Source organism: Podarcis muralis, chromosome 17, assembly GCF_964188315.1.
Source record: "Podarcis muralis chromosome 17, rPodMur119.hap1.1, whole genome shotgun sequence".
NCBI lineage: Eukaryota > Metazoa > Chordata > Lepidosauria > Squamata > Lacertidae > Podarcis > Podarcis muralis.
Window position 1 is genome coordinate 31,368,079 of NC_135671.1, and position 27,683 is coordinate 31,395,761.

The 27,683-nt window shown below is 45.1% G+C and overlaps 1 protein-coding gene across 1 annotated transcript; it reads left to right on the forward strand.

The window, feature by feature from the left end:
* The first annotated feature begins 4,412 nt into the window (after positions 1–4,412).
* AP1M2 (adaptor related protein complex 1 subunit mu 2) lies at positions 4,413–26,964 on the forward strand. The gene is made up of 12 exons (XM_028712626.2): positions 4,413–4,571; positions 7,462–7,618; positions 8,663–8,730; positions 9,880–10,010; positions 11,235–11,382; positions 14,470–14,596; positions 16,301–16,443; positions 17,469–17,540; positions 18,454–18,612; positions 20,075–20,200; positions 23,231–23,306; positions 24,182–26,964. Exons 1-12 carry the CDS (start codon positions 4,530–4,532, stop codon positions 24,202–24,204), a joined length of 1,272 nt encoding a protein of 423 aa, XP_028568459.2. The 5' UTR covers positions 4,413–4,529; the 3' UTR covers positions 24,205–26,964.
* The last annotated feature ends 719 nt before the right edge of the window (positions 26,965–27,683 follow it).

Consider the following 27,683-nt stretch of genomic DNA (forward strand, 5'->3'; position numbering starts at 1 on the left):
GCAACTTGCCATGTAAGGGTTAAAAACACAAACACACACACAACCTGATCTTCCATAATAGGCTTATCAGGTACAAACAGGAAAACTGCCCTGCCACTTTAGCAGTGTGTGATAGAGAACAAAGGAAGGGAGGACTCAGGAACATAGCTGTCAACTTACAGATTTGAAAATAAGGGACCAGCAGCCTCAAAAATAAGGGAAAAGCAGCCAAAATAAGGGATTTTGCTATTGTAAAGAGTTACATACATTGGCAGGATTGGCAGATGCTGTCAATCCAGCATAAGGCGGTTGCGGCGCCGCAGCAGCCGCTGAAGCGCCGCCCTTCTGCGTCCCTCCCCATCCCCTCCTCTTCCTCCTCCCTCAGGCTGCCTCCTCAGCTGCCACCACTGCTGCCGCCTCCGGGCTCGTGGGCGGCGTGGGCAAGAGTCTCTCTCCCTCCCCCCCCTCTCTCGGGCAGGGAAGGGCCGATGAAACTCCTTGCACCAGGACAACGGCGCCAGCGCTCTCTCTCTCGCGCGGCAGAAGACCCCAAGCCGCTGCTTCCCTCCTGAGCCGGGCGAGCATGAAACCCGGGAAATTTAAGGGACATCATCAATAAGGGACAGCAGCGGGACACAGCGCTGGGATAAGGGAGTTTCCCGTCAAATAAGGGATGGTTGACAGCTATGCTCAGGAATCCAGTACCTCAAGGACCGCCTCTTTCCATGTGAACCTACCCGGACCCTGAGATCATCTTCTGAGGCCCTCCTTTGTGTGCCTCCTCCTTGAAAGGTGCGGAGGGTGGCAACATGAGAAAGGGCCTTCTCTGCAGTGGCTCCCTGTCTGTGGAACGCTCTCCCCAGGGAAGTTCACCTGGCTCCTTCATTATACTCCTTTAAGTCCCAGGCAAAAATGTTCCTCTTTAACCAGGCCCTTGGTTGATCTGATTTACATCCTATGCCCTTTTAAAATGTGTTTTTGGGGGGTGGGGCTATTAAGTTGTTTTTTTATTCTTATTATGTATTTTGTGGTTTTATATCTTGATTTTATTCTGTCAACTGCCCTGAGACCCCCGGGTATAGGATGGTATATAAATCCAATAAATAAAGGAATAAAACAATAAATAAAGTGGTGTTTCCACTGGATCTGCTCTTCCCCCGATGCCCTTGCCCACCCACCCCAGCCAGTCTCCAGAGAATTACAAGAATCTTGTCTGCTCCAGAAGGTGGGAGGAATTGAAAAGGGCTGGGGGAAGGAGAAAGCACAGGTTAAGAACATAAGAAAAGCCTGCTGGGTCAGACCAAGGGTCCATCTAGTCTTGCATCCTGTTCTCCCAGTGGCTGGCCTGTAGGAAACCAGTGAGGAGAACATGAAAATAATAATAATAATAATAATAATAATAATAATAATAATAATAATAATAATAATAATAATTATTATTATTATTATAATATAATAATAATAATAATAATAATAATAATAATAATAATAATAATAATAATAATTATTATTATTATTATTATTATTATTATTATTATTATTATTATTATTATTTATACCCTGCCCATCTGGCTGGGTTTCCCCAGCCACTCTGGGCGGCTTCCAACGAAATATTCAAATACAGTGGTCTGTTAAACATTAAAAGCTTCCCTAAAGAGGACTGCCTTCAGATGTCTTCTAAAAGTCTGGTCATTGTTCTTCTCTTTGACATCTGGTGGGAGGGCGTTCCACAGGGCGGGTGCCAGTACGGAGAAGGCCCTCTGCCTGGTTCTCTGTAACTTGGCTTCTCGCAGTGAGGGAACCGCCAGAAGGCCCTCGGTGCTGGACCTCAGTATCCAGGCAGAACAATGGGGGTGGAGATGCTCCTTCAGGTATACTGGACCAAGGCCATTTAGGGCTTTAAAGGTCAACACCAACACTTTGAATTGTGCTTAGAAATATACAAGAGCCCTCTCCCCTCCTGTGGTTTCCAGCAACTTGGACAGTGGTAGCTCGGGTTACATACGCTTCAGGTTACATACGCTTCAGGTTACAGACTCTGCTAACCGAGAAATAGTGCTTCAGGTTAAGAACTTTGCTTCAGGATAAGAACAGAAATTGTGCTCCAGCGGAGCGGCGGCAGCAGGAGGCCCCATTAGCTAAAGTGGTGCTTCAGGTTAAGAACAGTTTCAGGTTAAGAACAGACCTCTGGAATGAATTAAGTACTTAACCCGAGGTACCACTGTATTTGACAGCATTGCTGTTTCCAGCTGTGCAGGTAGAGCATAACCAACATAGTACAACAATGGCACATAAAGTACCAGGGCCCACAGAGAGAACACAGCATCTTTGGCTGTGTGACATTTCTTCATTCATTCATATCCAACCTGAAATCATGCAAGGAGCTTTTTAAAACAGTATTCCTCCCTCCAGGCTTCAGAGGTCCTTTGTCCAGCTTTTCTGGCCTTCTACAGGGTCTTCTTGTGGCTCAGACATAGCGTTACTGACATTGCCTGCAGTGGAGGAGTCGTGCACATTCCAGCTGGGATTAATCCTAAGTCTAGCTCGCACACATACACACAGAGTTCTCCCAGGCTCATAAAGCCTGGCATTGTGTGAAGGGCATCGCTGCCTCCACCGAAATATCACTCCCATGCAGTCATCGCTGTCGCCAAAGCACAATGGAAGGCCTGCCATGCGCTGCCTCGTCAGCTGTAGAATTCCAGGCGGCCGGCTGCTTCTCCCACATTCACCCACCCCAGTCACAGCAGCTTCTATGGGCTTTGCCACCAGCAACACACAGAATCCAGCTTACAGCTAAGGGGTGGGGAGAACATCAGCACTATGATTAGCGTTTATTATATTATCTTTTTAAATACCTAAAGGTGTCCCAAGCAATTTGTTCAATCATAAAACTATTTATTTATTTTAAAAATGTTTTTCCTCGACTGAAGCACTCCTGGGTACAAATACATTGAGAAGTGAAAAGGAAGAGGAGTCAGAGATACTTCCTGACGGATTTGTATTGTTGGGGAACACCGTATTTATGTGGATCACTCTTCTTCTTTCTTCTTCTTCTTCTTCTTTATTCACTTTGTATACTACCCTTCATCCGGATAGCACAGGGTGATTCACAACAGAAAAAAAACAAAATGAGAATACTAAGTGCATAATAAAACAAAAACCAATAACTCCCCACAAGCACATTTAAAAATGCTACTACAGTCATACCTTGGTTTTCGAACAGCTTAGTTCTCAAACGTTTTGGCTCCTGAACACTGCAAACCCGGAAGTGACTGTTCCGGTTTGCGAACTACTTTTGGAAGCCAAACGTCTGACGGGGCTTCCAACTGGCTGCAGGAGCTTCCAGCAGCCAATCAGAAGCTGCACTTTGGTTTCTGAACATTTTGGAAGTCGAACAGAGTTCCAGAATGGATTCCATTCAACTTCCAAGGTATGACTGTACTGCGGCCCATGTTTTGTTAGCCCAAAAATTGAAAACAAGCAAGGTCCCAACCAAAGAAGAACAACAACTTAAGTTGACAGAATATGCACAACTCGCAGACTTAACATATAGAATAAGAGAACAAGAAGAACATATGTTTAGAGAGGGCTGGAAGACGTTTATTGAATATATGGGAAATAACTGTGTACAGTTGAAAACACTGGCAGCATTAAGATAAATTCAACAGTGTAAATAAGTTTTGATGGATGTAATAATGGAATACTGAATGGTATAGTTTCTGTAAAATATGCAGGGATCTATGATATGTAAAATGAACCATGGAAAGAGAAGAAGGGAAGTCACTGATATCTTAAAGAGGTAAAAATGAGTACTTTAAATTTAAAACAGAAATGTTAATAAAAATGATATAAAAAATAAAATAAAAAGCCATAGAATGTTAATCAGCCTGGTTGAAGAGAAACGTTTTCGCCTGGTGCCTAAAGATATATATTGAAAGCACCAAGTGAGCCTTTCATTAACATCATCCATGGGCGTATTCAGGATTTCTGTTGGGAGGGCAGAACCTCAGTTAATTAAGTATTTTTAATGATTTACTTGATTTAGGAGGGGGCGCCCTCTTTGGCTACGCCTAAGCCGTCGTCATCATTATGGTTATTGTTTATTATTTATTAAATTTGTTACTCCCCTTATCTTGCCCAGGGCAACCCAAAGAGAACTTACAACCCAACCAAACTAAACCCAACTCATCATCCGGATTCTATGGGGAAACCGAGAGGAGAATTAAGAACGGGGCGTTCCTCTGCTTCCCAACCTCTCTTCACATGGGATCGGGATCTCGGCTGGGATCCTATGGGGCGACTCGCTTGCGCGCGTGCACACGTCTGTCCGGCCCCTCTCGAGAGAGAAACTGCGACGTCTGTCCTCCCACTTCCTTTCTGTCGGAGGACTTTTATCCCACACCCTCCTGCTGCTGCTGCTGCCTCCGCCTCCTCTCCTTTAAGGCAGCCCAGCTCACCTGTAGGCGCAGCGCCCTCACCTAGCCCAGGTAGCTGCTGAGAGCGAGCGAAGCAGGAGAGGAGGAGGAAGTGGGCGCAGCAGGAGCAGCATGTCCGCCTCGGCAGTTTTTATCCTTGACCTGAAAGGCAAGGTGAGTGTGACCCCCGGATCTTCCTCTCAGGTGGGGCAGAGTAGCCTCCACCCTCCAGGCGAAGTTTCCCAAATAACTCCCCCTTCTCTCTACGCCCTCCAGTATTTCCGCTCGCCAGATCCAAGTTTCTGGGTGTTACCTGGTTCCATGCATACCGTGTACCCTTATCCCCCTCTTCACTTTTCAGCCTGGAGAAGAGGAAGTTAAAGCCTCTTGAGACCAGGTGGGGAGCTGAGTAGCACCCATGTGGCCTGGCTGTGCCTTCTAACTGCTAGGCCACCTTTGCCTCTGGGCACAAGGAGAGAGATGGGTGCTCCTGGCCCTGGTGGCAAGGTTTCTTCCTGCAGCTCCCACCTCCAGGAGATGGGGCCCACCTGTGCTGCGTCTGGCTGGCATCCCCTATCCCAGAGCTGGGGCTTGTTGGTGCTCCATCGCAGGCTATTTCGTGTTGCAGCGGGTGTGAAGGAGATTCTTTTTGGCCCTCCTTTTCTAGGCTGAGGAGTGGTCTGAAAATTGTGACCGCTTAGTGAACGGAGGCAGCCTGGGAATGTTGCTTCCGGAGCGTGTGGACCTGCTTGCTGCCATCCTACTGGCTCTGGTTGCATCAGGGAGCCTGTTAGACCAGCTGGGTTGCTTCAAATGGGTGAAAGAGCAGGGCCAGAGCTGTAGCAGCAAAGCAGAATGAGCCCTGAGCCCATCACTTTAAGGAACAGAAACTGGAAAAAAAACATTTGCTTTCTGGGTGATAAGCTGTGCACACTGGAGCTGCCTGCTGCTACCCGTTCAAAACAACAACAGTTGATGGCAGGGTTCAGAACAGTAGCAGGCCAATTTGTGGAAGAGAGGAACAGCATCAGAGCTAGCTCAAGGTAGCAGTTAAGAATCTGAGCGGAAAAGTCAACATCTGAACACAAGATCGAGGAGACTGGTGACAAACAGATTTATTTGCTAGACTGCTCGGTTTGTTCCATACTGGAATGAGAAGCATGCTAATACTTTTCAGACATTTACTCCCCCCGCCCCCTGTTCTTATAGAATCCCCCCCCCCCCCACAAAGCAATTTTATTAACAATTACAATTACAGTGGTACCTCGGGTTAAGAACTTAATTCGTTCTGGAGGTCTGTTCTTAACCTGAAACTGTTCTTAACCCGAGGCACAACTTTAGCTAATGGGGCCTCGCGCTGCCGCCACGCGATTTCTGTTCTCATCCTGAAGCAAAGTTCTTAGCCCGAGGTACTATTTCTGGGTTAGCGGAGTCTGTAAGCTGAAGCACCTGTAACCCGAGGTACCACTGTACTGTGTAATAATGCAAGTCTCAGCACAGCTATAGCTTTACTACATGTTGTTAGGCAAACAACAGTCTACATCAGGCATAGGCAAACTTGGCCCTCCAGATGTTTTGGGACTACAACTCCCATCATCCCTGACCACTGGTCCTGTTAGCTAGGGATACTAGTTTGTCTGCATCACTGCCCCCCTCCCCTTCTGTAATAGGATGGTAATAAATATACATAAGGGGCTGTTATACTCTGATTAAGCATTTTTAAACAATCCAAAAATTCATCTGCATGTATATAATTAATAATAATAACAACAACTATTAAGGCTGCATTGCTATACCTACCTTCGTGGAAGTAAGCCCAACTGAACTCAATGGGACTTACTTTTGGAGTAGTTAGCTTATAGGAGTTTGCTGTAAGTGAAGTACCGTATTTTTTGCTCTATAAGATGCCCCAGACCACAAGACGCACCTAGTTTTTGGAGGAGGAAAACAAGAAAAAAAATATTCTGAATCTCAGAAGCCAGAACAGCAAGAGGGATCGCTACGCAGTGAAAACAGCAATCCCTCTTGCTGTTCTGGCTTCTGGGATAGCTGTGCAGCCTGCATTCGCTCCATAAGATGCACACACATTTCCCCTTACTTTTTAGGAGGGGAAAAGTGAGTCTTATAGAGCGAAAAATACGGTACTTGGGGAACCTTCTGATGATGGGTGCCCCCTATCTTACACAAAGCTGAATTTATGCACTGCATTTTGAATAGGGTCTTGGGCGGGCAAGAGCATGGAGGTACAGTATCGCATTTTTTAAAATAAGTGTGGCATGAAAGGGAAGCCTGGTCCGTGACAGAGATAGCTCTGGGGGTGGGGAATATGGTACAGCTGCATTTTCCTTTTCCTCCCACCACATCTCTAAAATAACAACTTTGTCGAAGGATGAAAAAGACCAGGGGTGGAACAAGACAATTTGCTGCCTGAAGCAAAGAATGATATTGCTTCCCTCCCTGTTCCATGTAGAGAAGCTGCCCAGATTGGCAGTTGAATCTTACTTCAGCTGTGCCAGGGGGATGGTTTCCTCCATCGCACCTGACAGCAGCTGGCAAGTTTAGAGGGTACATGAGAGGATTGTTGTGCACATCTCTGTTCTCCCACAGAGGCGAATGGTTAGAAGTGGGGCTGTGGCTGCTGTCACCTGAGGCAATTGCTTCTTCTACCTAATGGCAGAGCTGGCTCTGAAAAGCACAAAGGAGAGAACTAAAGGCCCGTTAGATAGAGAAGAGCTATTGTTTATTTGGCTGGGATGTGCTATGACTTACTACATGGCCAGGGAATACAGGGTGAGAATGCAACCTTGAAGACTTGCATCTAACAGCAGAATTCAAGAGTGTCTACTCAGATGTCTGTCCTATTAAGTTCTATGGGCCTTACTCCCAGGTAAGTGGGTAAAGGGTCCCAGTCTAAACCTCCTCCCTGGAAAACGGTGTGTGGGTGAATGACATACATGATGCTACTTAGAGGAAGCATCAGTGATAACGTGATCAGTGCACTACAGGTGTCTCAGTGTCAGCCATGCAAGGCTAGCGTGACTTAAGCTTCTTTCCCATCCTCTAGCCCCTCATCAGCCGCAACTACAAAGGAGATGTGAGCATGTCAGAGATTGACTACTTCATGCCGCTCTTGATGCAGAAGGAGGAAGAAAGTGCCCTGACGCCACTCCTGTCCCGCGGGAAAGTGCATTTCCTTTGGATCAAGCACAGCAACATTTACTGTATCCTTTCAGAGCCTGAGCTAATTCCAGGGAGGGGGTGGGATGCTGCAGCCCCTGTGAGGGGCACAACCCAAATCCAACTGGATTCAGAAACACTACTGCCTCCAACTGTGGCGCATAGCCAGCAGGGCCGGTAATCTTCAATAGCCTTTTCTTCCATGAATTTGTCTTCTAAAGCCATCCAAGTTAGGGGACCATTACTGCCTTCTCTGGGAGGGAGCACCACAGTCTATGTGCTGCCCACAGTATTCTAAATGCAGTTGCACCAGAGATTTGTATAACAGCAATATAATGTTGGCAGTTTATTTTCAGTGAGCCTTGCCCTGTGCTCCTAAGTTTCAGCAAAGTGGAGATTGCAGGCCCTGCGTTTCTGAACTTTTTTTGAATGATAGAGAAAGGGCAAGAACAGGGGTAGGCAACCTAAGGCCCAGGGGCCGGATGCAGCCCAATCGCCTTCTCAATCCAGCCCACGAATGGTCCAGGAATCAGCGTGTTTTTACATGAGTAGAATGCGTCCTTTTATTTAAAATGCATCTCTGGGTTATTTGTGGGTCCTGCCTGGTGTTTTGTCATGAGTAGAATGTGTGCTTTTGTTTAAAATGCATCTCTGGGTTATTTGTGGGGCAATTCATACATATATATTTTTTCAAAATATAGTACAGCCCACCACATGGTCTGAGGGACGGTGGCCCACAACTGAAAAAGGTTGCTGACCCCTGGGCAAGAATGAAGCATGTGCAGAATCCTTTTGGCTAGACAGAAGCCTCATGTTAGGAGCTAAGTTGTCAGATGAGAGATGAAAGGCTGGTCCCAAAAAGGGAAAACTGCAAACTGGTGCAAGATCCAGTCCAAGGAAACTTAACCTTTGAAGAATCCACATGTGGTTTCTGTGCATCCCAATGTTCATCTACTGCCTGGCATTGGTGGCTATGTCTTCTATTTAGCCTATTAGTCCCCCAAAGCCAATACTCCTTCCCTACCATTCCCAAGTCTCTTGTCCAGCAGTTTAGAAATCTCTCTCTTTACCCTTAACCTTTTGTGCAGTGGTGGCCTTAACCATGAAGAATGCCAATGCCTCACTGGTGTATTCTTTTCTCTATAAAGTGGTAGAGGTAAGTCAAGGAGCCATTTTTAGACGTACAAAGAAGAACAGGGCACCAAGATAAGAAAGGCTGATGCTATCTTTGAGTTCCCCACTGTGTTATTCTGTTGGCTTGGAGTAGCATGCAGACAACACACACCCTCCCCCATAGGAGCCAACTCCTAGGTGCTGAGATCCCTTTGCGCCCCCCATAAAATATTTGATGGGCATTGCCATTCAAATGCTGTGTGTCCACTGCATCATGTGATTGATTGTGAGGGCAGGGTATACCTGGGGTCCCCCAATATTTTTGTCAGGTTGGCACCCCTGCCCGCCCCGCAAATGATCTTGAAGCTTTTGTTTTCATCTTGGCACTACAAACCCTGATAGTATCTTTTTCGGGCCAGGGATGAAAGGCCAGTTTGCCCTTCGTAGCATAAAATCTGGCTTCTTCTACCCCATTGATTCCAGCCTTTGAAAACTGAACTTGTATGCTGTCTTTTAGTGTATTCACTCTCAAGTTTTGTTAAAAGGTAATAATAACTTCAAGGCACAGTTTTATAAAATTTACAGCAGGGGTGAAGAATTTGTGCCCTCCAGAAGCTCCCACCAACCTGAGCCAGCATGGCAAATAGACAAGGATGATGGAAGTTGTAGCTTGCAACATCTGGAGAGTCATAGGTTCCCCATCTCTCATTTACAACAATTAAAATAACAGAGCAATTAAAAAACCCCAACATTTTAATACCAACGGAAACCAGTTTAAAACAACACTCTTACACTTAAGAACTTTAAATGTAAATCCAATTTACTTTGGATTTGCTTCCCATTTTAATTCAGAATAAAAGTGTGCTGCTTATCAGATGTTTGGGGAAAACTGAAGTAGAAGTCGCCATCTGGCGAGGCTGGAATGGGGCTTTAGTAACCCATATGAAACCAACTCTCTGCCCCTGTGCATACCAGAAGGCCCCACCTACCTTCCTTTCCCAATAACTAATGCATCCCACACTGGGAATTCTGCAAGAAAGATGCACTTGAGCCAAATGTAGATGGATCAAAGTTCTGGAATTTGGGTATTAGGGCTGCAGAATTCTAGGATCTTCACCCCTGGGCTGGGGGTGGGTTCACCTCTTCTGTATAAAATCCAGTAGGGTGAAACCTTTCATTCTTTCATTGTCAGGTCTTTTCTGAATATTTCAAAGAGCTGGAAGAAGAGAGCATCCGTGACAATTTTGTCATTGTGTATGAACTGCTGGATGAGCTTATGGATTTTGGGTTTCCCCAGACAACAGATAGTAAAATTTTGCAAGAGTGAGTCACTTGGTCTGCTCCCCCTCTCCTAACCTTTCCCCCCCCCTGCTTTCCTGCTACCTCTTTCTGACATTGTGCAAATAAATGACCTAACAGGATTTGAAAACTATATGTGCTGAGGATGGGTATACAGTGGTACCTTGGTTCTCAAACTTAATCCATTCCAGAAGTCCATTCCAAAACCAAAGCGTTCCAAAACCAAGATGCGCTTTTTCATAGAAGGTAATGCAAAATGGATTAATCCATCCCAGACTTTTAAAAACAACCCCTAAAACAGCAATTTAACATGAATTTTACTATCTAACAAGACCATTGATCCATACAATGAAAGCAATAATCAACGTACTGTACTATAAAATAAATAAGACAGTATTGTAGATGATAAAAAAATAAATTTCCCCCCCTTACCTGCACTGATGACAGTCATTGTTTGGATGGGGGGGGGGGCTATTAACCATTTCCACAGTCATTCAGTCAGTCAGTCAATCAATCAGTAGCTGAACTGGGTTCCACACAGTCCCAAAAACAAATTAACCGAAAAAGCCTCAAAAACATAAATGCAAAATATATAGCAAAAACAAAAGCACCAAACTTAATCCATTCCAGAATCTGTTTGACTTCCAAAATGTTCAAAAACCAAGGCGCAGCTTCTGATTGGTGCAGGCACCCTGGAAACAATAGCCAACAGCCACATCGGACGTTTGGCTTCTGAAAAAACGTTCGATAACCGGAATACTTTCAGCGTTTGGGAACCAAGGCATTTGAGAACCAAGGTGTTTGAGAACCAAGGCATTTGAGAACCAAGGCACCACTGTACAGTATAGGAGTTCAAGTGGAACAAAATGTTTCCCATTTGTAAAATTTCAAACGTTAAATTCATATGTTAATCATTCTTCTTGGGCCAAACTTTATTTCTGAGGGGGCCTCAGTTTGGGGGAAATGAGGTCTGAAGAGATACTTAAATTTCAGTGTTGGGGGGCTCAGAAGCGAATGTCAAAATCTGAACTATCAATATTTCAAACATGCATTTTATTGTGAATTTGCGTTTCAGTCCAGGCAATGTGAAGTTTTGCTGAGATTCTGATTCTGCTTTAGATAGCAGAAGGTGCTCTTTACAGTCCCCCGCAATCCTTTGAAAAGGTGTGCTTGTTGGGAAGTGGAATGACTGCATCTTAGGAGGGCAGTTCTGGATCTTGATCTCGCCCCCTCTTCACCCTGATGTAGGTACATCACTCAGCAGGGCAACAAACTTGACACGGGCAAATCCCGCGTTCCACCCACCGTCACCAATGCAGTCTCCTGGAGGTCAGAGGGCATCAAGTATAAGAAGAACGAAGTCTTCATTGATGTCATTGAATCTGTCAATCTGCTGGTGAGTTATTGCAGGAATGTGGGTCCATCTGGCTCACCTAGGTACGTAGGGATCCAGGCAACATTGCGAGGAGCCTAAAAAGTTGGCATGGCCTTTTGTCTTGCGGCACCTGCCCCATTGGAATTCCAATCCATTAAATATTACATGGGCATCAGCTCTGGTGGCATGAAGTTGCTCAGGTGCTTGGCCTTTCTCAGCGGAGTGCAGGAGGAAAGCTGTGTCGCTGGCAGCTGCTCAGAGGAGGCCGTGTGTGTCTCCCTCGAGAGAAATGCTGGTTTCCAATGGTGACGGTGGTGCTCCCACAGGGATGGCGGTGATCTGCCCTGAACCAGTATTTTCTCCTCTTAGAGCATCAGCTTTGACAGCAAATGAGCTCAGAAGAGATGATGATAAGATAAGAAAAGGAAAGTGGGTAAAAGGTAGCTCGGGATCTACTGGAGATCCCTGGGCGATTTCTGCGTTTCTCAACAGCAACAGAAGCTGCTCCACGCCCCTTTCTGCTGAAATGAAGGGCAGGAATAGATCTCTCTCTCTCTCTCTCTCTCTCTCTCTCTCTCTCTCTCTCTCTCTCTCTCTTTATGATTAGAGTGTGTGAGCTCCCGTTGCTCAGTCCCAGCTCCTGCCAACCTAGCAGTTCGAAAGCACATCAAAGTGCAAGTAGATAAATAGGTACCACTCTGGCGGGAAAGTAAACAGCGTTTCCATGCGCTGCTCTGGTTCGCCAGAAGCGGCTTAGTCATGCTGGCCACATGACCCGGAAGCTGTACGCCGCCTCCCTCAGCCAATAAAGCAAGATGAGCGCCGCAACCCCAGAGTTGTCCGCGACTGGACCTAATGGTCAGGGGTCCCTTTACCTTTACCTTTAAGCTACTTACAGGAACGCGGGTGGCGCTGTGGGTTAAACCACAGAGCCTAGGACTTGCTGATCTGAAGGTCGTGGTTCAAATCCCCTCGAGGGGGTGAGTTCCCGTTGCTTGGTCCCTGCTCCTGCCAACCCAGCAGTTCGAAAGCACGTCAGAGTGCAAGTAGATAAATAGGTACCACTCTGGCGGGAAGGTAAACAGCGTTTCCGTGCACGCTCTGATTCGGCAGAAGCAGCTTAGTCATGCTGGCCACATGACCCGGAAGCTGTACGCCGGCTTCCTTGGCCAATAAAGCGAGATGAGCGCTGCAATCCCAGAGTTGTCCGCGACTGGACCTAATGGTCAGGCAGTGGCGTAGCGTGGGGGGTGCAGGGGGGGCCGGCCGCACCGGGCGCAACATCTGGGGTTAGGGCAAATCCACGGGTTAGGGGGCGCAAATCCACAGGTTAGGGGGCGCAAATCCACGGGTTAGGGGGCGCAAATTACTTGCCTTGCCCCGGGTGCTGACAACCCACGCTACGCCGCTGCGGTCAGGGGTCCCTTTGCCTTTACCTTATTTATTTAGTGCATTTCATAGAACCGTAGAGTTGGAAGGGAACCCAAATGTCATCTAGTCCAACCCCCAGCAATGCAAATATCCCCCCCCCCCCGAGCACAAAGTGACTTTTATGGTTCTTCCCCTCAGTTCTTGTACTGAGATCCACTTCTGGGCTGAACATGTTCCTTAATTTTGTGTGCTGTTTCTCTCTCCACCCCCGTTTTGCACCTAGATCCAGTTGGAGGATCTCTGGTTTCTAGTGCAAAAACAAAGCAGATCCAATATGCCTGAGTGCCAACTCATATATGATTTTAGTTTGCACACAGCACATCTAAGTACTGAGTAATGTTGTTTCCATGATGTTTTGTGTACTGGTGGGGGTCTTCCCTGGGCTTTGAAAGTCCATTTTATTTTTTTTATTTTTAAAATATTTATTAAGAGTTTTTTAAGAAATACATAAAAGTACATAGAAAACAAAATAGTACAAAACATAAAGCAGAAAAAAAAAGAAAAACAAAACATAGAAATCCCTTCAAAATTCTGAATTTCATAACCCTGTTTCTTGGCTTCCCCTCTCCTCCCTTCCTTGTGTTCCTGTTTATCATCAGCTTCAGCAAATTCCTACTTGAAAGTCCATTTTAAAAGGGACTAGTTTGAATTCAAATTCAAGGTGTCCAAAAAGGAACTAATTCCAGTTTATATTCATCCCTTTAGTTCTGTTCGTGTTCAGTTCAAATACATCCAATTATTTTACCCTCAGCATTCAGAATGTTACAAGCTGCTGGGCTGAAGTATAAAATATGCTTAAGAAACACAGTGGAATGTGAATTGTTTGGTTTATTATTCCGAACAATTATGATCCTTAAACTTCAAAGCCCAAAGAATGTAATCAGTAGAAAATTCATGTAGGAGATTGAACCTGAAGCTAAGAAAACATTTAAAAGCTCTCCCTCAAAATGAACAATTTACATTCAGTTCACTCGGCAGTTGTGGGAACTACACTAGTGGCCAAAGTTGTGGAAACCTTTTGGAAAAAGTGCATTTCCGAGGTTTGACGGCTCATAACATATGATTGTCTCTCTAAACACTCATGCTCATTGGCTGCATTCAGATGATGGGAAGCTACTATAACCTAAGCAGATTGTGCATCCTTTTTCTGGTTATTTGGCTATAACCTTTGATAGAATACAGATAATTTAACAAACTTTGTTGCATTACATTCTTCATTAAATTATCTTTCTATTGATATGTAATTTTATGGTATTACTCCAAAAAAGTGGGGCTATGAGCCATCAAACCTCAGAAATACACTATTTCCAAATGGTTTCCACAATTTTAATTGTATTAATTAATTGTATTAATTAATTATATTAATTAATTAATTAATTATATTAATTAATATAATAATTTTATTATTATTTATACCCTGCCCATCTGGCTGGGTTTCACTCTGGGCGGCTTCCAACAGACACTAAAAACACTAGTGTACTATAAGGCATAGTTCAGAGATTTTTGAACTAATTCAGCAAACTGAGTTAAACTGAACTAGCTCATTCCAAGACTGCTGCTGCAGTTTTAGCCTGGTTGTCATCAGGGACAGGAGGGAGAAGTCACCCTTCTTCCAGGCAAAGAGAGGAGAGGGGAGGAGTTGTGACCCCGAGACTCAGACCCTGCTCTGTCTTCCAGGTTAATGCCAACGGGAGTGTCCTGCTGAGTGAGATTGTGGGCTCCATCAAGCTGAAGGTCTTTCTCTCCGGCATGCCAGAGCTGCGTTTGGGCCTCAACGACAGGGTGCTCTTTGAGATCACAGGACGTAAGTCACCCATTGCCCTGAAAGCAGGAGCACCAGCAGTTGGGTGGGCTGGGCAGAGAGAGCCTCCAGCAGCAGGAGATGTTGGGCTGAATGACACTAGATTTGGCAGGGGAACACAGTAGAGATTTTGCTTATTGTTGCGGTTTTTCATTTTATGTAGATAAGGTGTAATTTCAGGCCAGGAGCTTATTTTTTAAAGTAGCATTCATACAGGTGCATTTTTGGGGGGCCCTCTCTCTCTTTGTACTGAAACACCAGAGCAGCACCCGCACATCTGGATGTGTCTATGAAAAATGCAGTTTCTTTTATTCATCATTAACTTGCTGGTAACTTTTAATGTGGACCTTGTGTTTTGGGAATGGACAGCCTGTGTTATTTTCTGCCAAATACTCATATTTCTGCTGCTTCCAGTCTTTGGGTGTTTGTGTTTTAAAGCTGGGGGCTTTAATAATGACTTTAAAAAAAACAACCTCCTTTCCAAAGTGTCTAAAGCCCTAGACGGCCTCGGCCCAGTATACCTGAAGGAGCGTCTCCACCCCCATCGTTCTGCCCGGACGCTGAGGTCCAGCGCCGAGGGCCTTCTGGTGGTTCCCTCACTGCGAGAAGCCAAGTTACAGGGAACCAGGCAGAGGGCCTTCTCAGTAGTGGCACCTGCCCTGTGGAACGCCCTCCCATCAGATGTCAAAGAGAAGAACAACTACCAGACTTTTAGAGTTGTAGCCCTGCTTAGGGAAGCTTTTAATGTTTAACAGGCCACTGTATTTTAATACCTTGTTGGAAACCGCCCAGAGTGGCTGGGGAAACCCAGCCAGATGGGCGGGGTATAAATAATAATTTTTTATTTTATTTTATTTTTATTATTTGCAAGCACCTTCCCCACAGAACGCTTGGAGTTCTGAGTGTTGGCTATTTGCAGATTAGTTGCGCTGCAGAAGGCGTGCTGGGGAGACCACACATTACAAGGAATGCAAAAGTAACTTTTGCTAGGTTTTAATAACAAAAACAAAAACTCCTTTTACAATAAATCAATATGCACAACCCATCCACCAGGGTACTGAGAGAGCTACATACTGTTCTTTATATACCATACCCAACAGCTTAATTACCACAACTTAACAGCACCTGCGCGGGACGCGGGTGGCGCTGTGGGTAAAAGCCTCAGCGCCTAGGGCTTGCTGATCGAAAGGTCGGCGGTTCGAATCCCCGCGGTGGGGTGCGCTCCCGTTGCTCGGTCCCAGCGCCTGCCAACCTAGCAGTTCGAAAGCACCCCCGGGTGCAAGTAGATAAATAGGGACCGCTTACTGGCGGGAAGGTAAACAGCGTTTCCGTGTGCTGCGCTGGCTCGCCAGATGCAGCTTTGTCACGCTGGCCACCTGACCCGGACGTGTCTCCGGACAGCGCTGGCCCTCGGCCTCTTAAGTGAGATGGGCGCACAACCCTAGAGTCTGTCAAGACTGGCCCGTACGGGCAGGGGTACCTTTACCTTTTAACAGCACCTGCTATACTGCTTCACAGCTGTAAAACTGGTCATGTTATTTGCTCTGGCCTTTAAAGAAATGCACATCTTGTGGAACAATAATGAACCTTCAGATTTAAAGAGGCCAATAATCACAAGGACAGGCAGCTGTTTTTCTCTGGCTAGAGCATAGTCTCTCCCCTGCTATCCCCTGGGCAATTGTGACAGCCACACTTCTGACTTCTCAGGTGGAAAAAATAAGTCTGTGGAGCTGGAGGATGTCAAGTTCCATCAATGTGTGCGGCTGTCACGTTTTGACAATGACCGGACCATCTCCTTTATCCCACCTGATGGAGATTTTGAGCTCATGTCCTATCGGCTGAACACACAGGTTAGTCTGGGATTCAGACTTTAGGAAAAAGTGATGCCATGGTGATCTCATCTTCATTGGGTACAGAGGCAACTCCTTTGTGCACTGTGGCACTGAGGCAGTAGCTGCCTAATTTTCCCAGATTAGCTTTTTTTTCTTAATGATTCATGCCCAGCTAGGTCATTTGCCTACTTATCTATAGGCGGATGCTGTCAGGGAAGAGAGAGTTCCTTGCAGAAGGACGGCAGGAATTACACCCAGTTGACAAACTGGTTCCTTGTTGAGGAAGCCATGTGCGTTAACTTCAGATCTTGAGCCAGTCACGGTTGCAGCTGGCTGACCTTGTGGTGCAGGTTCTCTATATATTGAGACATCTATTCTCTGCCGCTATAAAACATGTGGAACAGAAACCCTATATATGTACTATTGCACTGTTTGGATAAACCACACTAGAAATAACCGCATCATCTTGTACATTCCCACAGTACTTCAAAAGGCATGGCTTTCTTTCTCAGATCTCTTTCCCCCCAACATGACAGTTAATAGAACTCATTGCTGTTAAATGTTAAAGCTCAGAGGAAGGCCAGGGATGGTTGCTCCCAAAACTCTCCATAGCTGTCAACGTTTCCCTTTTTTTAAGGGAAATTCCCTTATTCCGAATAGGATTCCTCGCAAGAAAAGGGGAAAGTTGACAGCTATGAAACTCTCTCCTCCATCAGATGTGTCCTATTGCCCTGGCACTTGTTCAAGCAATAGGAAAATAACTGTTTGTAGTATTTATCTTGCAATCACCAAATGATGATGATAACAGTTATTTGGTGAATGCAAGATAAATACGACCTGGTTCTTAGGGTCTTTCGCCTGGCTGCTCCAAGGTGGCACAAGATTTCTCAAGTATACAGGACTGATGAAGCCGAGATGACAGGATTTGTAGATGTTCTAAGCTTTCATTATGTCTGACACACCTCCCATTAACCTTTTGCTCTTTGGCTCTAACCTGCTGGAGTCTCTGGACCCCATGAATGAGATTCTCTCTTTGCTTGAAGGTGAAGCCCCTCATCTGGATAGAGTCTGTCATTGAGAAGTTCTCTCACAGCCGAGTGGAGATTATGGTGAAGGTGAGTTTCTTTGAGGGATACTGCTACCCTTAGGTGATTGGAGGAAAACACATAATAAAGAGGACAAAATATATTTGGGTATTTATTGCTATAGATTTTGTTCACTCTTTAGCAGCTGCTCCAAATCATCCAAAAAGCGGGATTTGTATGGGCTTTGGAGAAATGAGATCACTTCCCAGTCTTCCATGGAGCACTACAGCAGTGATGAGCTCTGCCCCTCCTGCCTCAAATCTTGCTTTGGCTCACCTTCTCTCTCTTTAAAAAATAAAATAAAATAATTTTCGTTTTTTAGACAAAATTCATATACATATAAATCATTTTCAATTTGTACACACATGAGATTACTTAAATCCCTGGACATCCTCCCCACCCTCCCCTGGTTTCCATTTTTTTCTATTTATTCCATTGCATCTAATTACATTTTTCAAATTCATTTTGTATCCCCAGTTTTAAAACTTAAGTCATATTACATTATAAGTGTTATAACAATCCTGCTAATGTTTTTAGATATCTGCAGTGGTCTTTAAGATACACTATAATTTTTTTCCACTCTTGACTGAATTTTTTATCATCTTGGTGTCTGATCTTCACGGTCATCTTCGCCATTTCAGCATAGTCCATCATCTTGGTTATCTACTCTTCTTTGGTTGGGACTTTTTCTTCCTTAGTCCTTAGGTATTTCATCTCCTATTAGTCCCAATAAAAAGGTTTCTGGTTTTTTGATAAAAGTTACCTTAAACGTTTTTTTCAATTCATTATATATCATTTCCCAGAATTCTTTTACTATTTTACATGTCCACCACATGTGATAGAATATACCTTGGCTCGCCTCCTCTTCTGGCAGAGACGTAGTCGGGAGGGGTGAAACACAGACTGTTGTGAGAATCTCTCTATCTTTATCCCTTTTGGGAAGGCAAAGGGCCAATTCAAGAAGCAATCGGTGGCCAATGGAGTAGAGATATGTGTCCCGGTCCCGAGTGATGCCGACTCGCCCAAGTTCAAAACCAGCATCGGCAGTGCAAAATACCAGCCTGAGAAGAATGTTGTCGTCTGGAGCATCAAGTCGTTCCCGGTGAGAGAGACGCCCCCTTTCCCACAAATCTCCTCCCCCGTTCTGTCCCCTGAGTTTTGCAGATGATTTCAAAGATGCAGGTTTAACCCCAGGACATTTCCATTGCATTTGGGAAGGGGTCAAGGGGGCAATTCTGTCACATGGTCCAATGCTCCTGCAAGTTTGTTGGGAGTCAAGAGCTTCCACTATTAAGTGTGCTATAGCTGCTCATGAATCCCTGCCCATTAGGTGCCAGCAAACCTTGAGAAAAAATGAATGCAACTGATCCAAAAATCTACCCACCCACCCTCCACTCAAACAAAAAAACAAATCTCACTACAGCCAACCAAAGACACCCAACCACACCCTTGGCCACCCCAACCTCTCTCACCACTAAGGAAGTACAACACGCGACTAGTAAGAGAACCCATACAAGTGATGCTGATGCAAAACCCCACACATGCACTAAGTATAAGAATAGACGTATACCTGAAGGAGCGTCTCCATCCCCATCCTTCAGCCCTGACACTGAGGTCCAGCTCTGAGGGCCTTCTGGCGGTTCCCTCCCTGCGCGGAGTGAGGTTACAGGGAACCAGGCAGAGGGCCTTCTCAGTAGTGGCGCCTGCCCTGTGGAACGCCTTCCCGTCAGATGTCAAGGAAGTAAACAACTCTCTAACTTTTTTCCAGTAGCACCTTAGAGACCAACTAAGTTAGTTATTGGTATGAGCTTTCGTGTGCATGCACACTTCTTCACATAAACGTGTGCATGCACAAGAAAGCTCATACCAATAACTAACTTAGTTGGTCTCTAAGGTGCTACTGGAAGGATTTTTTAAACTTTTTATTTTATTTTATTTTATTTATTTTGTTTTGTTTCGACTACAGTAGACCAACACGGCTACCTACCTGTAACTATCTGACTTTTAGAAGACAATTGAAGGCAGCCCTGTTTAGGGAAGTTTTTAATGTTTGATGTTTTATCGTATTTTTAATATTCTGTTGGGAGCTGCTCAGAGTGGCTGGGGAAACCCAGCCAGATGAGCAGGGTATTATTATTATTATTATTATTATTATTATTATTATTATTATTATTTAGCATTACCACCCCACTCCACTCACCATTCTCCCCTCTCCCCCCTTTTCTTCCCAACCTAATACTGCATGTGATACTAATGTCTCACAACAAATGAAACTGATCAATAGAAAATGCAACTTGAAAAAAGAGACAATGCATGTACTTTTGTAAACTAAGAAATCTTTAATAAAAATACATTTAAAAAACACCCACACCCACACACATATGATATGATCCGTAAGGACTTCCAGAAATGCCAAGGTGGATTTTCTTACCCCTTTCCTGTGGCCATTGATGAACTCCATTTACGCTTCTTGGTTATTAGGGTCAGGTTGTTGCATTGGCTGGCCTGCATAACCATTGACTTAAAGAAGAAGACCTTACCTTCTCTTGCCTTTGGCTCTGCAGGGTGGCAAGGAGTACCTGATGAGAGCCCACTTTGGGCTGCCCAGTGTTGAGAATGAGGAGCTGGAGGGACGTCCGCCCATCTCAGTCCGTTTTGAGATCCCCTACTTCACAGTCTCTGGGATACAGGTGAGCTGGAGTTGACTGGAAAATGGAGAAGTGGGGCTCTGTACCAGGGGTCAGCAAACTTTTTCAGCAGGGGGCCGGTCCATTCTCCCTCAGACCTTGCGGGGGCTCGGACTATATTGGGGGGGGGGGGAATGAACAAATTCCTATGCCCCACAAATAACCCAGAGATGCATTTTAAATAAAAGGACACATTCTACTCATGTAAAAACACGCTGATTCCCAGACCACCCGTGGGCCAGATTTAGAAGGTGATTGGGCTGGATCCGGCCCCCGGGTCTTAGTTTGCCTACCCATGCTCAGTACACTTGTGAGAGCTAGCTTGGGGGGGGGGTTGACTGAAAGGCAAACTGGGTTGACTGCAGGCTCCAAGCTGTGATTTAGCGCAAACGGCATGTGGTTGGCTAAAACGTTAAGAGCAAGTAGCTACCATCTGCTGATATACAGTGGTACCTCGGTTTAAGAACAGTCCTGTTTACGAACGATTCAGTTTATGAACTCCGCAAAATCGGCAGTAGTGTCCCGGTTTGAGAACTTTACCTCGGTCTAAGAACGGAATCTGAACGGTGGAAGTGCACTGGCGGCAGGAGGCCTCATTAGGGAAAGCTCGCCTCGGTTTAAGAACGGTTTCGGTTTAAGAACGGACTTCCGGAACGGATTAAGTTTGTAAACCGAGGTACCACTGTGAAATGGTTCTTGGAATTATTGAAACTGTCTTCCCAAAGCTTCATACGAAAGGGGCATCTCGATTACACTGTAGCTGAGGATTTTAACTCTCTGGAAGTCCGATATTTGAACTTTTTCAATGGCTCCTGCTGGTGATGGGAGAGAATACACTGCAAACGGACGAGGAGTGAGTGGAAGTATTTAGGGAAATATTTACCAAAAAAAATTTGACCTCAAATATAAATTCCAGGTAGGGGATACCTTGTGACCAACAGTTGACAACATATAAAGGTTATGAGAATGTGGAAAAGAAGGTGAAGGAATTAATGTATATGCAGCCAAGTAAGATTTATAAACTATCTAAACTGTCTAAAAGAACTACTATAAAAGAATGGAAAATGCTGTAATTTTAAAATTGAAAACAAATAATAATAATAATAATAATAATAATAATAATAATAATAATAATAATAATAATAGGCTTCCTAGCTCTCTGCCTAGCTCTCCTAGGCAGAATAGGGACTATGCAACCCAGAATCCTAGCCTTACCTGCAACCCTCTTTTTAAAAAATAAAATAAAACAACAACGGGTGGGTGTGTCTGCTACAGTCTTCCTGCTCAACACTCAACACGGAAAGTTCTCCTCTAGCAATGATAGCAGGATCACCTGCGGGTTTGACACACAATACATCTCTATTGGGAACGTTGACTATAGGAGGTGTGTGTCAAGAGACTTCCTGGATGTTCCCATCCCATTTATGCTGCTGTAAACAGGGACCCAACCCTTTCAAGCTCATTGTAGGGGGGAAAGGCATTGTTTCCTTCTGTTCCTTAGCTTATAGAATTGGGAATATCTGGAGTACAGGTGGAATGGATTGTTTTCCTTCTCTGCCCTCCTAGTAATGGTAAAGGGACCCCTGACCATTAGTTCCAGTCGTGACCGACTCTGGGGTTGTGGCGCTCATCTTGCTTTATTGGCCAAAGGAGACGGCGTACAGCTTCCGGGTCATGTGGCCAGCATGACTAAGCCGCTTCTGGCGAACCAGAGCAGCGCACAGAAACGCCGTTTACCTTCCCACCAGAGTGGTACCTATTTATCTACTTGCACTTTGACGTGCTTTTGAACTGCTAGGTTGGCAGGAGCTGGGACCGAGTAACGGGAGCTCACCCCATTGCAGGGATTCGAACCACCAACCTTCCAATCGGCAAGTCCTAGGCTCTGTGGTTTAACCCACAGTGCCACCTGCGTCCCATTTCTCCGCCCTCCTACCTGTCCCCAATTAAGCACCCTTCCCAAGCCTGAACAAAGCAAATATGCAGATATAAAAGCTGACCATTTCTCTCTCTTCTCCCCCCCCTCATGTAAACCACACTTGGCTCACTAATCAGGTTATTGTTCCCTTAGGAACATAGAGAGGTGCCTTTTGCTCAGGCAGACTATTGCAATGGTCCGTAGAGCAGCTCGGCATTGTCTATGCTGACAGTTCTGGGTTTCACAGGTGAGGTTTTCCCAGCCCTACCTGGGATTGAATCAGGGACCTTCTACATGCAAAGGATCTGTTCTAGCATGGAGCTACAGCCCTTCCTTTGCTTTGAGGCCAATTTAAAATGTGCATTGAAAAATAACGATACAAGCGTTCCTTTCCCACGAACTTGAGATGGGCACAAACAAATGCCCTGGTACCTTCATTACATATATTTAGGCGCCAGGTGGATATGTTTCTCCTCAACCAGGCGTTTGGCTGATTAACATCCTATGGCCTTTTAAATGTGTCTGTGGGAGGGGGGTTATTGGTATGTTTTGCTTTGGTTATGTATTTTGTGTTTCCATTTTGTATTTTTAAGTTGTGGACTGCCCTGTGATCTTTGGATGAAGGGCGGTTAATAATAATAATAATAAATAATGCAGCCAATATTTCTTTGGGAGAAGGTGGGGCAGGGGCAATTTGCTAAGATGCTGCATAGATTTGAAGTGCCTTTCATTGTGACCAGCTGGCGATGGGTGGTTTAGAGGAGGTTGACGATGCCCTCTGTTATGTACTGAAGTTCTCATCCTGGGCCAGCAGGGGGATACTGTAGATAGTTATGCAAATGAAGGATCGAAAGTGACGTTCAGTGATTGGATAGTTTGTATGCAAATGAAGGATCGAAAGTGACGTTCAGTGATTGGATAGTTTTAGAAAGTTGCTACAGTAACGTTGTACTGGAGCTCTATATAAGCATGCTGACTGAGCTCTTCAGTTCAGTTCTGTTCTCTGAATAAACAAGAGCTGTTTGGAGAATTGCTGTGTCGTCTGATATGTTCACCCACAACTTAACACCCTCCTTTGATATTGTCCTCTCCTCTGCTACCCCTCTCTAACCCAGGTGCGGTACATGAAGATAATTGAGAAGAGTGGGTACCAGGCGCTGCCTTGGGTCCGCTACATCACCCAGAGTGGGGGTAAGTTGTCAAGGAAGCTGAGCTGCATACAGGTTGTACAGACATTGGCTTTCCCTGGCTGAGCACTTTCCGTGTACAGTCGTACCTTGGGTTACAGATGCTTCAGGTTGCGTTTTTTCGGGTTATGGACCCGCCGAAACCCGGAAGTACCAGAACGGATTACTTCTGGGTTTCGGGGGTCGCACATGCGCAGAAGCGCCAAATCGCTCTTTGCGCATGCGCAGAAGTGCTGAATTAGAACCCACTCGTGCGCAGACACGCCGCTGCGGGTTGCAAACACTGCAGGTTGTGAACGTGCATCCCGCACAGATCACATTCACAACCCGAGCATCCACTGTACTAAAAGCTGTATGACGAGTCTTTTCTGCTGGAGTCAGTGTGGTGTAGTGCTTAGAGTGTCAGACCATGACCATGTCTAACAATTCCCCCTAAAAAACTTGTCCCAAGTTTCCCTGTGCAGAAGCTATGCTGATTCCCTTTCAGCAAGGCTGGTTCTTCGCCTATATGTTTCGCAATTCTAGCTGTGAATCTACCCAAGAGAGAAGCAATACAGGTTTGCAATTATTTGGATTTCTCAATCTCTGGAACCCCCCCCCCTTTTTTTTTTAAATTGACGTAGTATTGGCCACTTTCCACCATCCTATTAGCCCTGCGGGGGAGTTTGTCAGTGTTCCCATTTCACAGACGAGAAACTTTTGAGAGCTGGAGAGAGCACGTTGCTAAAGCTTCCTCCTCCTTGCAGGTTTGTTCCTGCCTGTCCTGATCGCTCAACATCTCCTGCAGGCATAAACAGCTTCTCTGGGAAAAGGCAGAACTTTTAAGAACCTTTCTGGCCCGACCCAGGCCTAACATAGTCTCTACCTTTTTTGTTCCAGATTACCAGCTCCGGACACATTAGTCGTGATCTTGCAGAGCTGGACACGATCAAAAATGAAGAAGCCTGAATGGCCCAAGAATCCTTTGTTGGCACTCTCTGAAGCAAATTGTGTGTGTGTGTGTGTGTGTGTGTGTGTGTGTGTGTGTGTGTGTCTCCTCCTTCTCTCAAAATGCCACCCTGCTCCTCTGCCCAACCACAGCTCGATTTGGCAACAGTTCTTGGGCTGGTTAGCCCAATGCCTGCAGGGGGAAATGGTGCTCTGTGGTTGTTGCCTGAGATGGCACCTGCATTGCTTCCCTACCTGAGTGGCAGTGGACTTACCTGTGGCGAAACGCCGACCGGCTGTGCCTTGCCAGGACTCCTGGATGGAGAGACTCTTCCAGGTGCCTTGCCTTCTTTCAGAACCTCCCTCCTTTAGAAGGTTCCACAGAACCAGTGGTGACGCTTTGCTCCGAAGGTTTAGCTTGGCGTTCTCATCAGGGGGAGATGCGTTTGGCTTCACCTGCGGGTAGCATTCACCTGAGTGTAGCATTCGGCTCAGCCTGGAAGGTAAGCTGAGCTCCCCACAAGCACCTTGTTGCTCTGCGCCTTAGATTGGTGAAGAGAGAGGCAGGGAAAGCATGCCCTGCCATGGTGTGTAGAATCTAGAACTAGGAGCTTCTGGGCACAAACTCACTGGGTGACTGTAAGCAAGCCCCTTTCCCCCCTCAGTCTGTTCCCTAATTGTATGATGAGAATAGCGGCTACCTCATTTTTAAGATTTGTGACTCAAAACTACTTCCCATTGTCCTTTAGACCACAATGAGCTGTAAATAGAAGTTGAAATGAAATTGGGCCATTTCGACAGGGTGACCATGACGCTGTTGTGTGTCATTAGTCCTCATTTCCTTTGGCTTTCTGTTCCACTTTCTTCCTTCATTCTAAGCATCCTCATTACAGCCAACAAATGCAATCATACAGTACTGGCAGGTTCTTACAATAGTGGGCCTTATCATTCTGGACACCTGACAACGAAAATACCAAATATTATTTGGAGAGGAATGCGGAAGCTCAGGCCTATTTGTGCTCTTCAGAGCTCCTTTTGCCTCTCAGTCGGTTTATTTGAAAAAAACAGATATTCCACATGCAATTTTCCCTTATTAAACATTTCTTCGGTTTCATCTCTAAGGTCAGGAAAAGAGAACGTCCAGCTGATTAGCAATTAATCCCCTTGGTATTTATTGATACTAGTCTATGCACATTTATATTGGAGTGAGCCCCATTTAATGCAGTGACGTCATGTTTGAGTGAGAACACACACAGAATTAGGAGGCAAGAGTCTGATAACCTGTCTACCCATCTTCCTTTGATTTGCTCTTAGTGATGTGGTTGCTACGGAAACAGTCTGAAGCTACTGTTGATTTGTATAGGAACCTGAACCGGGCCCTTTGAGGAAAGGGAATTCTAGTTTCCCAGCTTTCCCTTCTTAAGCCACTAAAAGCAAGGGGATAAAATAAATGTGGTTATACTGTGAAAAAATACCTCAACACAGTGCTTTTTTTCCTGGGAGTACGCATACCCCTAAACATTTTGTGGATCTAAGTTTGGCCTCATTGAGGGGCAGTATTTCAATATGAGTAGGAAAATGAGAGTACCCCTAAATATTTTTTTAAGAAAAAAAGCACTGCCTCAGCATGTAAGTGGATCCACGTACAGATCTATTTCAGTAGTAGTGAAGCTGCCTCAAGGTGAATGCTGTCTATTTAAGTACGGTACAGTGAGAAAAATCCCAGAAAAGGATTTGTTGGTCTGCAGCAACAAGATGGCAGAAAGTAATTGCATTAGAAAGGCCTCCAATTTAAGCCTGTCCCAGAATCTTCCACCTGTTAGGATTTTGGCACTCCCTAATATAATGCAGTTCATGCCTGATTAAGTTCCCCTGCAGATCCAGCAGTACCAAGTGCAGCTCAGAGGCAAACTTGCAAGGCTCCCAAACCAGTTCCTGCAAAGTGGTCGGTGGCAGAGCAAATTCAAAGAATGTCCTGGCACCTGGGTTCAAGCCTTTAAAATATCTCTGTGTGTCCCCCTCCCCTCAAACAAACAAAATAGCAAAACCCCACCTTAGATCTTGCATAAAGGAATGTGTGCAAATCAGAGAAATTAGTTCTGGGGCTGCTGGGTGATTTGTTCCAAGTCTGTACAGTCGTACCTCGGAAGTTGAACGGAATCAGAACATTCAGAAACCAAGGCACGGCTTCCGATTGGCTGCAGGAAGCTCCTGCAGACGTTCAGGTTCCAAAGAATGTTCCCAAACCAGAACACTCACTTCTGGTTTGCGGCGTTTGGGAGCCAAAACGTTCAAGTCGCAAGGCGTTCAACTTCCGAGGTACGACTGTATAAGCTTCCTATCTATGTTCAAAGAGAAACCTGCTAAACACAGCAGGCAGTGGAGCCAAAGCCCTCACCAGCAGATTTTGGCAGGTGCCCACTTCACGCAGGTATATAGGATTGCGTGCTGCTCCAAGCCCTGTGCATTCCTCCCTGAGAACAGTGGTTCCCCAAAGGGTGTGGCAGGGGAGGATGGAAAGCATGGCCGGAAGATTCCAGGAAAATCAATATTCTATTTTGGGAAAGATTCATGTTCTTCTGTAGCTGCATTGTTTTATACTTTCTGGATTTCCTACGATCATAATATAAAATAGTTGTGTTCTGTGTTATAAATCAAGCACTGCTAAGAGTTGTTTGTTTTTGTTTCCCAATGTGTTTCTTATCAATAAAAGAATTCTGTGTGGCAGAAGCAAATTTTTATTCTGAAAGTGTGGGGAAAAGTTTGAGAACCACTGCTGGGTGGAACATGAGACTCTTAATTTCTGGGTTTGAGCCCCACGTTGAGCAAAAGATTCCTGGAAAGAAGAAGACTGGAAGAAATTTAAAGACTACCTACAGAAATATTGTAAAATTAATGAATGTTAGAATGATGTTGGATGAAAAGTTATGTGGTTGTTAGCTATAACACTATAAGGAGTATGAAAAAAATGGACTATTAACAGACAAAAATTTAATGTTACATTATTTTAAGATTAAATATTAGGATAAACAAATAGGGGAAGGATTTGCTGAACTAACAAATTGAACTGGAATACGAAAAGGGAGGTGCGAGGAGGTCCGGGAAATAAGCAAATGAAAGAAAGTGATGGAAAGATGGAATTGTTTTTTATCTATTTTTATTTTGTATTTTTCTTTTTTCATTTTGTAAAATTCTAATAAATATCTTTAAAAAAAAAAAGAGCAAAAGATTCCTGCATTGCAGGGGGTTGGACTAGATGACCCTCGGGGTCCCTTCCAACTCTACAGTTCCATGATTCTAATGACTCCCAAGTAAACATAACTTGGATGAAGGAATTGTAGGGATGCTCATCAAATTTGCAGATGACACCAAACTGGGAGGGGTAGCTAATGCTGCAGAAGACAGAATTGGGATTCAAGATGACCTGAACTAATTGGAGAACTGGGCCCAAACT